General features: G+C 32.4%; 2 protein-coding genes and 1 long non-coding RNA gene across 4 annotated transcripts; 2 read left to right on the top strand and 1 right to left on the bottom strand.

The window, feature by feature from the left end:
• Nucleotides 1-4,313: 4,313 nt before the first annotated feature.
• Nucleotides 4,314-6,956, top strand: LOC121132262 (GRIP and coiled-coil domain-containing protein 1-like). Its single transcript, XM_040727627.2, has 3 exons — nucleotides 4,314-4,821; nucleotides 5,020-6,186; nucleotides 6,242-6,956. The coding sequence occupies exons 1-3, from the start codon at nucleotides 4,483-4,485 to the stop codon at nucleotides 6,620-6,622; spliced, it is 1,887 nt and encodes a 628-aa protein (XP_040583561.1). The 5' UTR covers nucleotides 4,314-4,482; the 3' UTR covers nucleotides 6,623-6,956.
• On the bottom strand, nucleotides 6,858-8,447 carry LOC121132263 (cyclin-dependent kinase 10-like). The gene is given in 5 exon segments (XM_040727629.2): nucleotides 6,858-7,475; nucleotides 7,478-7,591; nucleotides 7,594-7,942; nucleotides 7,996-8,159; nucleotides 8,162-8,447. Coding segments are annotated over 5 exon segments (1,203 nt in total). The 5' UTR covers nucleotides 8,289-8,447; the 3' UTR covers nucleotides 6,858-7,026.
• A 608-nt stretch (nucleotides 8,448-9,055) lies between these two features.
• Nucleotides 9,056-12,335, top strand: LOC121132151 (uncharacterized). Of its 2 annotated transcripts, XR_005869237.2 has the most exons (4): nucleotides 9,056-9,595; nucleotides 10,225-10,450; nucleotides 10,526-11,114; nucleotides 12,194-12,335. It is a non-coding gene; the product is annotated as an uncharacterized lncRNA (long non-coding RNA). The 2 variants fall into 2 exon arrangements; XR_011784406.1 differs by having other exon boundaries at nucleotides 10,225-11,114.
• Nucleotides 12,336-13,771: the final 1,436 nt, after the last annotated feature.

Raw genomic sequence — 13,771 nt, 5'->3', positions numbered from 1 at the left:
ATCATCTAGATGCCCCCGCATCCTATCTAGGTACTGCCTGGTAGTATGTAACTAAGTGCCTCTTACTTAGTTCGTTATATCAGTATTGAATCCATACAAAATAATTGTATAACAGAAGAAAAAGAATTACTTCTTTAAATAATATTTCAGGATTATTATTTTTGGCCTTGAGCAGCGAGTACGTCCACCACTTTTTGCTATTGTCATTTTTTGATGCGTCTTACTGTAACGACTCACTGCTTTATTGTAGGGGGATTGTGAGGCCCGTCCATTTCGAGGAATGTGCGTGGGTGAATTCAACAACATTTAAAAAAAAAAACACTTTAAATATTTAACTACGATTTACTTTAAACGGGTGATGTTTTTTTTAAGATAACATATGGATAATAATGTACTAATTAGGGATTGTCTCTCATGATCTTATTGTTTTATACTATCAGGAAATCCCGTTATATATATATTAATTATTTAACATTATATAAATATGCGCTATTGTCAATTGCACATACAGATGTGTACACATTTTCATAGCCAATTTTACTTACATATGTCTTAGCTTATAACCAATTTAACCCACATTTGTGGAATCAGAATGTGTTGTTTTTTGTTCTGAGACTGAGATGCTTTGTATTCGACCTTTTCAAGTTTAAATAAGATGTGTGATACACCTAATATATTCTTATATTTATTTGGAAAAACTTGACAACCGATTCATTATATTGTTGTTTTCGTAAGAGTGGTATTTTATTCGCAGTTACTAAGATATATTATGTATTTGTCTATATAGTTTATTTATGTTAAGATAGTAATTATTTCCCTGCATCTCGAGATAACACAAATTTTCCCATGGGTCTTGGAATATAAATCGTTTAAAAGGAACATTATAATCTTTTAAGTACTCTTTATTTTACCAGTTTTAATTATGATCATTATGCATCCCCTTCTGTGTTAGTTCTTTCAGGGGCTTGGTCATTCGTGTACTTTTAGTCTATTTTGTCTTTTTAATTATTATCGCTCTTTATATCATTATCTAAAGCAAAAATTATATCACTAATAATTCTTTAATTTTGGTATAATTTACATAAAAAACACTTATAATACTTAGGAACAGTCGGTGTTGCAGCTGTTAAATAGCCACATCCAACCATAATACAGAACATAGCACAGCTACAATTTGTATTCTAATATGCTAATGAAATAAGTTTTGTTTTTTTAAATCATAATTCATAGCTAAGTAGGACAATCCCATATTTTTTTCTACCCACTATTCCATAACGGTTATTTTTAAAAAAAACCTACTACGTTGGTTGATTTTTTTAAATAAAAGGGGAAATATTCCCCAAGTACACTCTTTAACGTCAAAATATTTTGCACTGACATTTAGTCATTATATCACTAAACCTCTCATCCATTAGGAAGAAAAATAAAATAATTAAAATCCGCTTGTTATATAGTAATTTACTTCATTTTGATTATTCGTTATCCAGTTTTTTAGAGATAATTATGTCAGTATATATGAGTTATGACAATAGTCAAAACAAGAGGGAGAACAGGTAATATTATTTGGGATACACATGCAAATTTTGACAATTTATTATTTCCACCAGCTCTAAATGTAATTAATCATGTCATAATGCATGAATTCGGATAAATCCATGCATAATAATGTTACGCTAAAGGGGGATGTGTCCATTACAAAAAATATTGAGCATGTATAGCAATTATTCAACGCAACCTTTCCCACAATACTTGTTTTTTTAAATCTCTCTTTTACACAACTCTTTGATTTTGGAAAAAAACAACAACAAATGACTCCACACATTTGGAAATATTTAAACTCCTTTGTTGAACTCGTAAATGCTTTCAATGTTAATATTTAGTCACATTATTACAGTTAGAAGTCATTAATTTGTCTTTAAATACATACAGACAGTAGTCAATTGTTTTGATATTGGGATTAACTTTGTTTCAAAAATTTACTTCAAATCTGGAATCCATTCCTATTCACGATTATGTGGAATTGTGAATAGTCTTCGCTCTATCTCAAATAAAACTGTACCTTTAATTCATTTAGAAAAAAGTACTCGAACTGTTGGTCACTCAATTAATTGTGCATCAGAACTGTATTCCTCAACGAATGATTTTTGTATTACGAGACAAAGACGAAACGAAACAGGTTTTTTAATGTTTCGTCTGATAAAAACAAGTCTTTTTTTTTTCCTGACGAAATAAAGAATAGATTAACTGTGATGAAAGAAGACATAATGAACACTTTTCGTTATTTTTAGAAAGTAAGACGTGGAATTGAGTCTCTTGCAGGGTTGAGGGTTGCAAGGTCAGAATCAAGAACAGTGGTTCCCAACCTTTCAAATATAGCAATCTATTTTAGAAGAAGAAATCAAGAAACAATCCCAATTCTTAATATAACTTATATGAATATAGGTAACTTTTTTTTTAACAAGAAACTGTCATATATATTTTTAGTATGAATTATCTATATTTGATTCGTGAGGTAACTAAGTATAAATTTAGTAAATTGTTCATCAGACAAGAAAATCACGGATCGCCATGATGTTTGAGGTCATTCGAAAGACTTCTACAACTCTTAATACATAATTATTGATGCTTTTGAGTCAAAAATGGCCTCTTCTCTCAGGTGCTTTGACCACCATTGATACGGTATTCTTACTTTTCTTTCAAAAATCTAACCAGTATTTAAATAAAAATTCTGCCCTAGATGCTGTCAAATTTAGTTTCATAGTATGAATTTATTTCACTGTCTTAATTGTTTTTTGATTGGGTTTTATATTATAAATACATTTGTCTCAAAATCATTAAACGACCCCTTGGTATCTCGACCTCATTTGGGGTCGATACCCACAGGTTGGGAATCACTGATCAAGAGTAATAATATTACTTTACTTTAAATTACTTAGTTTTCGATATCCCCTTAAGGGATTAAATATGCAAAAATCAATTAGGCGAGTTTTGTAAGCTGAATAATGAATCGCTGAGTATTTGTAAATGAATAGATTACACAGTCCTACCCTTCAAAAATAATTTCTACTCCATTTGCTATATTAAAATTATTTTAAATCATTGATAATTATTTTTGGTCCTGGATCCTCTGAATAAAAATAGAAAATAAAGTTGTTACACATTATCAATAATGAAATAAGAGAATATATATAAACTTTGCATTGTTGAATTTGCAATCTTAATATATGTATTCTTTACGAACACTTTGCAAATTATTTATTGTCTTATTTACAGACAACATATAATTTAGTATTTATACAAACAATAAAATAGTTTATTTTTATATATATAATTACTCAATTTTAAGTTTTTTTAATTTAAAAAATGACTCAAGACTTTCACATTCATTTATGAGACCTAAACAAATAGCATAGTGTTGTCGTATTAGACTTTTTTGTAGCTCATCTTCTGATCGGATCAAGACATTGTATTAAAAACTTAAGTAATGCTAGATTCAATGAAGAAATATGTAATAGGCTATTACATATTACTCAATAGAAAAGTAATTTTGTTATATTACTTCTTTAATGAAGTAATTTCGTAATTATACTATTAGTTTCTAAAAAAAGTAATTTTATTACTAACTAAGTACTAATCGACTCTTATCACATGATAGGGCATCCGCAGGATACCCTTCCTTCAAAAAATTAAAATTTAGATACAATATATAATTATACAAATAAATTAGTATAAAAATATCTGAGTATTAAATTTAAAAAAGTGATTTATATGCTTAAAGAAAAAATAATAGAAATTGTATAACAATTAAAGTCAAAAACATAACGAGAACTACTTGTTTTGATGAATAAAGTCCAAATAAAAATCCTATTTGATTAGAAAAGCAAAAATTAAAAATATCTCTGCTTTTATATAATAAAAAATACACGACAACAAATCATCTTTTAAAGCATCGAGGGTTGAGAGCCAAATTGTAGTTACTCAAATATTAGTTTTATATACATAATCTTAGAAACTCAATTTTTTCATTATTTTGGTTCATCATGTGTTGTCCAATTTAATGGATCTGAGAAAATCATTTCAAGAGTCGGGAATAAGACTAATATTTAGCCCTCAACCCTCGATATGTGACCCATCAACCCAAAAGCAAGATTGAATGATTTTTCTTAGAATTGAGTGTGGATTACCTATGTATTCTTTGATGAAATAATTAATAAGTTCTCCTTTTTGAGGTTGCGTGCTTTAAAGCTATGTGCGTCTTTTGAACACATAAATAATATAACAAATTGATGCGTTGTTCAACTATGACGTCACGCAACACTCTATCTGCAAGAGTACTGAGTGACTTATTAATTTATTTGTTACTCAGTCTCAAGGATGAATCGCCTGGGTAAAGCGGAACGTAAGGATCGCAATCAACTCATTGTATCAATACAGGAGAAGGACGAGTGTATTAAAATTTTCAAGAAAAATTGAGCTTCCTCAATGAAAACTTCAAAAGTGTTAGCAAGCAAAAAAGCATTGGAGGAAGTTGTTCGTGTTTTACAGAGCTCCCAAAATGGAGCTGGAGAAGTGGCTGCCCTAAGCACAAGTTTGAAAACTCTTATGGATGAAAAGAACAGCCGTGAGAAGGAGTTGAAGGAAAATATAAAGAAGTTATGCAATGATTTGGAAGGTGCTCGAAGCCAAAACCAGCGTTTAAAAAATGATTTAACTGCAAAGGATGTGGAGGCGAATCGTAAACTCGAGGAGATGAAATCCAAGCTCATTGTAGAACAGCATGAACGGCATCAAGAACTACAGGATCATACCTCAACACTTAAGGTGCTTCAGAATAATTCAATAATAAGTCATCTTTTGTTGCTAGAGAGTTGTTTTTCTTCATATTCTCCATAAATAAGTATAGCGAAATGATCCAATTCCATCTTTTAGCTTTAATGATGTAGTCCGTATTAAAAATATCACCATATAATATAATTAAAGTATATAGGTCGTATATTATAATGTATTATTTTGTTATAGGAACTTCAAAAACGTCTTTTTGAAGAGCGATCAGAAAAAGCTAAGTTTGAAAAGGAAATTATGTCGATCAAGGATACTACGAAACATTCAAAATCTAAAATTGATTCTAAATCTCAAGAAATAGAGACACTTGTTAATGAGGAACGAGGTTCAAGTGTAAAGGATTGTAAAACTGTTTCTGCAGATGAAATTGATAGACTGCGAAAGGAAATGAATCAGATGGAGGTTTTTCATCGTCAGCAGTTAGAAAAAGCAGAGTTGAGAGCTACTAAGGCAGAAAGGATATCTTTAGAGACACAGGAGATCCAAGAGTCTCGTGTTATGAATTTAGAATTAAGATTGGAGGAACTTTCTGACACTGTGGCAACATATGACCGTCAAAGACAAGATGATCAAATTTCCATTAGTAACTTAAGGGAAAGGATCTCTCAGCTGGACACTGACAACGTTGCGCTTAATCATGTAAGACAAGTACCTGAGGAATCACTTGAAGAAGAAGAAGGTCTTCATTCCATCGTGGAAAAAATCATGCGCTTAAAATCCCAGCTAAGGGAAAGGAATTCCAAATCCGAAAATCCTATTCACCATATTGATTCATATCTATGCGAAGAAAAGAAAGATGACAATTCTGAATTTGAGGAATGGAAATCCAAGTATATGGCGCTGTCTGAAGATTTCGACGCGTTTAAGAAGCAAAACTCATCACTCAATAATGATTCTCATAGCTACAAGGGGCTAATGGATAAAATCCAAGGAGGCCAAGAGGAAATAATTTCCCTCAAGAATCAAGTAAAGGAGCTCAAAGAAAGGGTGACCCGACTTCGAGCTCAAATATCCTCATTTGAGGAAGGAAAAATTATTAATGAAAACAAAATACGGGAATTGAATATCGAATTTAACCATTTGAAGTTATCCATGTCTGAGACTCTTCAATCCCGTGAGGTGGAAAATAGGAATAAAACGCTGACTCTGGAAAGCGAGTTGGTTAAACAAAGAGAAAGGTTTGTATCTTCTATGAAGGAGAAGGAGGATGAATTGAAGATTATGCGGGATAATCTAGAAATGGCCATTGATAATGGATTCGTAAATTATATGAACCGCAAATCATCCGTCAGTTTCAATGGATCTACCAACATTGACCAAATAACAGATAAATTGAACATGAGCGTAAGTAAATCTAGTTAATAGTTGATATTCATGTATTTTTAAATGGTCCTTGCAGACGGATGACGAAAGTAAAATGATTCTCCATTATTCAGAGGAATCTGCCAGGAAGGAGAATCAAATTTATCGGCTTCAGTGTCAAATTAGGGATTTGGAGACAGCCATGCGAGAGCTCCAGGCACGATTCATAAATAAGGAAGAGGACTATGTTATGGAAATTGAAAATCTTGAGGAAAAAGTATCCGTACTTCAGAGAATGGCGAAATCCGACTTCAATGTGGAGTACTTGAAAAATGTTGTTGTCAATTACATGCTTAGTACAGATTTATCTTCAAAAGAGCACATGCTGAACGCCATAGGGGCTGTGCTAGTTTTTTCAGATAAAGAAATCCGGAAGATTAAGGCATTTCATAATTCATGGTTTTGGAGGAAATCCTAATTAGCCATGATTATTATCATTACTGGTTATTATTATTTTAATGTTTATTGGATGTGTTGCATTCCAACTCTATATCGCATTCATTACCTATATATATATATATATTGATTCAATTTTATCCATTTTATGACTTGCTACACATATATTTGTCGACACTATACACTCATTGTCTTTCCTATCTAGTCGACGGCAGTATGACAAGGGTCCTTTGTGATACATGAATGTTCTTGAGTGCTTACATTTTACACAGTTTATTATTTTTAAATTTATAGTTATGTTATTTTCTATGTCATCACATAATATATTGTAAATGTAATTTACTCTTTATATGAAATATTGAAATTATTCTATAACAAAAATATGTTTATAAATTATCCATTGGACTTTCAAAAACCAACACATCCTCACGAATTCATTAGATTACGAAAACTTATATTTGGAGGAGGAGGGGCAATTCCAGGAGGGATCTTACTTCTATTGTTCATTTGCTCAGATAAATCTGATCTTTTATTGCGATGATGAGGAAATGATGGCATTAGTTTAGGATCACAAGGGAGAGGCTGTTCATTGAAATAGGATGATTGGAGACATTCTTCTGCGGTAGCTCGCTTATCTGGATTATACATAAACAGAAAATTAAGTAAACGCAGTCCTGATTCACTAAGCCAAGGGAATTTGTGTTTCAAATTATTGAAGGGTTGAACTTTAAGAGTAAACTCCTGTAAGGCAGGCAACTCTGAGAAACCAGGCCAAATATTATCATTAGGTGTTCCTAGGAGATCAATGATGAGCTCAAGTTGATTTATTTCGGATTTCCCAGGAAGTAAGGGTTTATGTGCCAGGAGTTCCCCAGTATAGATCCCGCACTCCACATGTCAATGGCAGTAGTTTGCGTCTTGGCATTTAATAAGAGTTCAGGGGCTCTGTACCAAAGAGTAACAACTCGAGGAGTCATGGGTTTAAGAGGAGTCCATAATAACGAGCAAGTCCGAAATCGGCTATTCTGACAGTGCCTTTATCCGTCATAAGGAGATTGGATACTTTAAGATCACGATGAACAATGAAGTGGGAGTGAAGATATTTGAGACCCCGAAGAACTTGTTTCATGATACATTTAACCTGAGATTCTGAGAAGGGTGATTGCATATTGTCAAGGAGAGATGCGAGATCTTGCTCGCAGTAGGACATAATTAGAAAAATACTTTCCAAGCTCTTTCCCACAGCGATTCCTCTGAGATCCACAATGTTTTCATGACACTTTGTTTTGGAACATTCCATAAGGATGGAAATCTCTCGTATACTTGATATAGGTAGTCCGTCCTGAAATATCAATAAGACAAGAAAGGAATGCTTCTCATTTTTCCAAAGATTACCTTTTCGTTATGCATGCGCATCTTTTTTAAGGCCACAATCTCATCCGTTAAACAGTCTTTGGCTCGATACACGATGCCATAAGTCCCTTCGCCAATGCGATTCAGCTTTTCAAAATCAGAAACGGGTCGACACGTTCCATATTCGTCCTCACGAGGGATGTCAAAGGCATACCCGTACGAAGATTAAATAATTTGCTCTTCTTGGGCTCCGATCCATGAGTGAATTCGACTTTATCCATTTGGTGATTATGCTTCATCCCCGATGACTTACTATTCATTGCTTCATTTGACATTTAACATGAATTATTCATCAATAAATCATTCATTTATTAATATAGATATAGACAATCATATAAATTAATTAATAATAGAGTTACTTATTGTTCCTACTTAAGGCTACTTAATACTTATTATTTAATTATGAATTCATTGCGTCAAATTTATTGAATATGACGTCACCATTACAACATAAATAAACAACATACGAAGTTTGAAAATCAACGCAGCCTATGAATTTGTTCTTTTTTTTAAATAATACCATTAACAATGTTTCATTATGCAATTTAACACCCAAATTAGGATTTGGAATTATTTGTTGATTTGCAATATCAATTAAATAGTACATTATTCCCAAATATGACTTTATCACTATTTGTTATAAAATTAGGTATAATATATTATTGGGATTTTTTACGGGTATCCCAATAAAAATAAAAAAAACATAGGGATATGAACGGAAAATTCGTACATCTGAAATCCTCACACATATATCAGAACTTATAGTAGGAATGGATATGAATGATTTTTATCTAAGAACTTTGAATGATCAGCTTCAAGCCTTAACGTATCTCTTTTTAATAAGGAAGAGGTTCTATTAACACAAGACGTTTCATGTTTGTAGAACGGAAAACGCCACAAATTATTGTAGTTTTGGAGAATAATTTATAAAAAATAAATTTTAGGAGCACGTTATAGACGTCAAAAAGGAAACGTTGCAGCACACAGAAGTACTCCTCAATACCTTTAATTTATTAAATTTACTCTAGATATAAAAAGGGGATTTACTACAGAATTTGAGTTCACTCAATGTCTCTACGATTGTGGGTCAAGACAGTGTGTCAGATAATGATGTCTACTTCTATTCACTATTCAGTCATCCATGACCATCTTCCTCATCTACTCCGTGTTTCAGGACATTACGAATCCATTCTAAGCTATTGAATTGAAGGACATTTGTCTACTGGAGTAGGCTCTCATCTATCAACTCCATCAATGCTCCTTTATTTCAAAGAAATGGAGTCTCTCTTCTCCAGGTCTCTCTCAACAATCTACATTCTCTATTCTACAAGTCAATTAGACAAGATTTTCATTCTATTAAAGATATTCAATTTATTGAGGATTTTCCACGTCGCTGTGAATCATATTAGTCTCTGTTACTCAAGAGGGCCACTCTCCCATAATGGACTACAGCGATAATTATGTCTGATTTCACTCTAATCAATTAGGGAAATGAAATGTAAGGCTCATTGTGTGCTAAATCTTTGCTTCGTCGTCATCAATTATATAATTCAATCCAAGACCAAATATAGTAAATCCATAGGTATTGTATTGACTGACATTTGTTAGTATGGCTATACATTATTAGAAGCATTTTTCATCAAAAAAATATTTTAAACTGGGGTAACATGAGATTTTAATCACTTTTGAAAAGTGGCCTCAATAAAAAGTTTGAGAAACGCTGGTCTAGAATGTCTGGTATATGTTGTGCTTTAAAGTAGGGGGGCTGGAGGGGTAGAAGACCCACCCACCAAAAAAAAAAAAAAAAGAAAAGGAATTTTGCTTTGTACAAGAATTTTTTTAAGGATAAAAAAAAAGGTTATTTGACCAAGTTATGTAGTAAAGGAATTTATTTTATTTTTTGAATTTTTCAAAAAAAAATAAATCTATATATATATTTATAACAGTGCACATGCCCCTGGATCAGGTTACTCCGGCAATCCAGATAGTACTCCCTGGGTAATCCTAAAGAAGATAATATTTTTTTTTCGTAAGCTACCTATGAAAAATGAAACTTTCCTTCATAGTTGGATGAAGGCTATATCAAATTACCATTTAATTACCTAATTTTTTACTGATTACTATTGTCTTATTTCCCTTTCAATGATATTTTATGTAAACTTTGAACAAATATATCAACACTACTAAAAGTTTCTAATATTAAACTAACAGGAAAGATGAGGCACTCAATAAAAATTCAAGATTATGCTGCAAACCTTTTAGACAAGAAGACTATTGAAAAATTGAAACCTACCCCAATCCCTGCTGATACACATCATTTGAAAAGGTTTTGTTGATTCAGTGAAACAGTGATTAGTTCTCTCTATAGTGACGAATTTTTTTTGGGTTAAAGAATAATGATTTATGGATTTGGGAGAAGCAACTGCGGATTGTTAATGTCAGTTGCTGTAATTTTGTCAAATCATTTTCCTATGTGGGAAATTTTATTTCTTATTTGTTTAATCATTTGTAGTGCTGTGAGTCCAAAGGACCCACAGTCTTATGGACCATTCCTAAGGACGAATAGGATCGGTCCTTAGACTAGACCTGGAACGAATAAATAAAGTCTGACACAACACTAATTACTACAACAGTTATAATCTTTTGGACACCTGCTTCTTTTTTTCGACGATATCAACTTCTTTTCCACATTATCGCTCATCAGGGTTGATCTTATCTAGTGTTACATATAATTTATATTTTAATAAATTTCAAAATTTATTCGTCGATTCTCTTCTAACTTTTTCAAACAGATAGGTTTTGTGTCTAAAGATTAATTATGTAAAGTTTCGACTAAATTAAAAACAAAACAAATGAGAGTGAGTAAAATGTACCTACAAAGGAGTGAAATTTTGAAGCTTCTCTCACGCGGCGTGCCCCCATGGCCATATCCAAGAAGCTCGACTCCAGCCGTGCCACTGTGTATGGTGCCATGGACTTATTTACTGCCAACATGGTGTTGGGCGTTGTTCAACCAACCAAGATTCCCAACACTAATATGATGAATATTTGCAAACCAGCTTACAGTGTCAATTTATATGTTAGAGAGATAATGTCGTGTAGTAAGTATAAATCTAAGACCGAACTGATTTCAAAATTTGAGAAGCGTTTTTGAAAAAGGATTTCTTTTTAGTAAATAGTTGTATTTTTTTCTTAAATAGAAATTCAATCTAAAAATAGGTATTAATCTATCCATGTAATTTACAAATACAAATGCCATCTATAAGTATGCTTTGTCTCAAAAATGGAGTTCTAATTCAATTCCTGCTATTCTAAGGCGTCAAAAGAACTTTATTATTAGGAATAAAAAGTTATGTCTCATCCTTTTTATACGGATCGATAAGTTGCATTTCTTTTAAATACAGGATTGTCACGCTTCAGATCAAATGCATCGAGGGTTTGAGTTTTGCAAACTTTGAGTTACGATATATACTTAAGTAAAGAATGGTATATTCGTGGTATTTCATTTTAATGAATCATAAGTGTACTTTTTTTTAAAGTAACTTTGTGCTAGAAACGATTCTTGAGACTCTTCTTACTCATAAAAATGCTATTACTTCATGATATGCGAATTCAACATAATTACATGGTTGATCCCTTCTTTAAATTATTTACTAAATAATGAAGTTAATATAGCGTACTAATTGTGAAGAAAAGTATGTTTGATATTGGTGATAATCAAGGGGTTTAAAACGGTTCTAGGGCTTCAACCCCCTGGATGACTAGCCCTGAGTGAGTACTCTCCGTCTATTTACCCCGTACTATTTGACTCTATGAGCCATCCACCGTCCTCCCCGCATTATGCCCCCAATTACAATAAATCGCAACCATACGGCCAAACATTCAATCTTTTAACAAACTTACAAACGTAATAATTAATTTAACTTAATGACGTAATTTGAATATGTTGTAGGGAAAACTAGAAGATATTGATTGCTATGTGACTTACATTTAATATTGTTGTAGTGCATTTGATGCGTATTATCTTTTAAATAACCATAGAGTATCTTGGCCTTGTTCTATGCATTTCAAGAAATATATATTCAGTGCACATGTAGTACCAACAGGAGCTACATTCATTTTCTCTATCTCCGTTTGGGTATCCCACAATTATGTATCTTTCCCGTTCTTTCATTTTCAGATCCCGTGTTCCGGACTCTTCATTATGGCTACTGAAAAAGGGAAAAGTGGATACAGAGTTCGCGTTTTCAAAGAAGAGTGGGGAGTAAAATATTACTTTGTGGAAACAAAGAACCAGAAAGCTAGCTGCTTAATATGTAGCAAAAGTGTTGCAGTTTTGAAAGAGTACAATCTTCGTCGTCACAATGAAGCAAAACATCTACCAAAAGTTTTCTGGAACGTTACACTCTGAGAATTATGAGTCCATGAAATGTAGTTTAGAAACTCACAGAAACTTCTTCACGAATAAGTTTGCTGGAAATCAAAGTGTCACTATTACAAGTTACAAAACAGAATGATTATGCGGCCCGCGCTCGTTATTCTTTCATTTACCAGGCCTGTAGTAAAAAAAAGTTTGCTGGCCCCTGTTCTATACGAATTTTTAGCGTGTTTGTTTATTTTTCCTTTTCTTACTATACTCCATTAAAATCTGTACACTTTGAATTTTAAACTTCAATAGGATATGATTTATTAATTTACAATTAAATTTCTACAAAATTAATAATATAAATAGATGTGTGTCGGAGTTTTCTTAATCATTAATGTAGCTGCCTTTGGAGGCAATGATGGCTTCCAGGTGGCGGCGGAACCCATTGTAGATGTAGTCCTCCTTCATGGCGTCCCGGTGCTGTCTAACAGTGGCTTTGAGGATCTCTGTGGTTGGATGGCCTTCCCCTCAACATGGACCCAAAAAGTTTTTCGAAGTGCTTGGCATCAGGGATTTAGGGGGTTCAAAAGGGTATGGGTCAGATGTGAATATTGTTGACCAAACATTCCTTTCCCTTTTTTGAGGTGTGCGCAATGGACCACCTGGTATATTGAATCACATGCAACCTCATCAAAATTGATATACTTATATTAAACTCGGAATTCGTCCAAAAAAATAAATATTTCTTATACTTTTTTATCAAAAATGAAATTCGATTATTCTAATGATTATTGCAAATTATTTTATGAATTCCTTTTTAAACAAAGGATTTATTCACTATGCCTTGAACTTATAGAAGTATTTTGATTCTTTTCATGGATTTTACTATTACAAAATAATTTTATGAAATGTTACTACCTTAGATAGTGTAACTTTGGCTCTATGTTGACAGGGGTATTGTCCAAAACGAATGAATATTATCTTATATAAGGAAGGGGAATCCTTTCAAGTCTAGAAGACCATGATAGTGCAAATTTGTTCGTTGATGTTGTGTGTAAAGGATGCAACATAATGCACTTCAAAACGAAAATTGCTTAAATATAGGTGTATTTTTTTGTACTTCATCTAATTGCTTAAACACTACTCTGAAGGGCAATTGGTTCCTGTGAAGAAGACACACAAGTTGTAGCCCCTTACTATTGATCAGTCTAAAAACATCTATAATGGCAAAAAATAGTTTGGGGAAAAAAAAATGTTTATGAGTTTATCAATATTTTTACTTTAACCCGAGGAAAATTATTATGAAAAAATAGATCCAAAAAAATATTTTGTAACTATTTGTCTATAAAAATCCAGCTGTTTTGACCAGCCTTAATTTCATATCTAATGTTT

This window comes from Lepeophtheirus salmonis, chromosome 2 (assembly GCF_016086655.4).
Source record: "Lepeophtheirus salmonis chromosome 2, UVic_Lsal_1.4, whole genome shotgun sequence".
Taxonomy (NCBI): Eukaryota; Metazoa; Arthropoda; class Copepoda; order Siphonostomatoida; family Caligidae; genus Lepeophtheirus; species Lepeophtheirus salmonis.
Note: the sequence above shows the minus strand (reverse complement) of the source record. Positions and strands in the feature narration are given on the sequence as shown.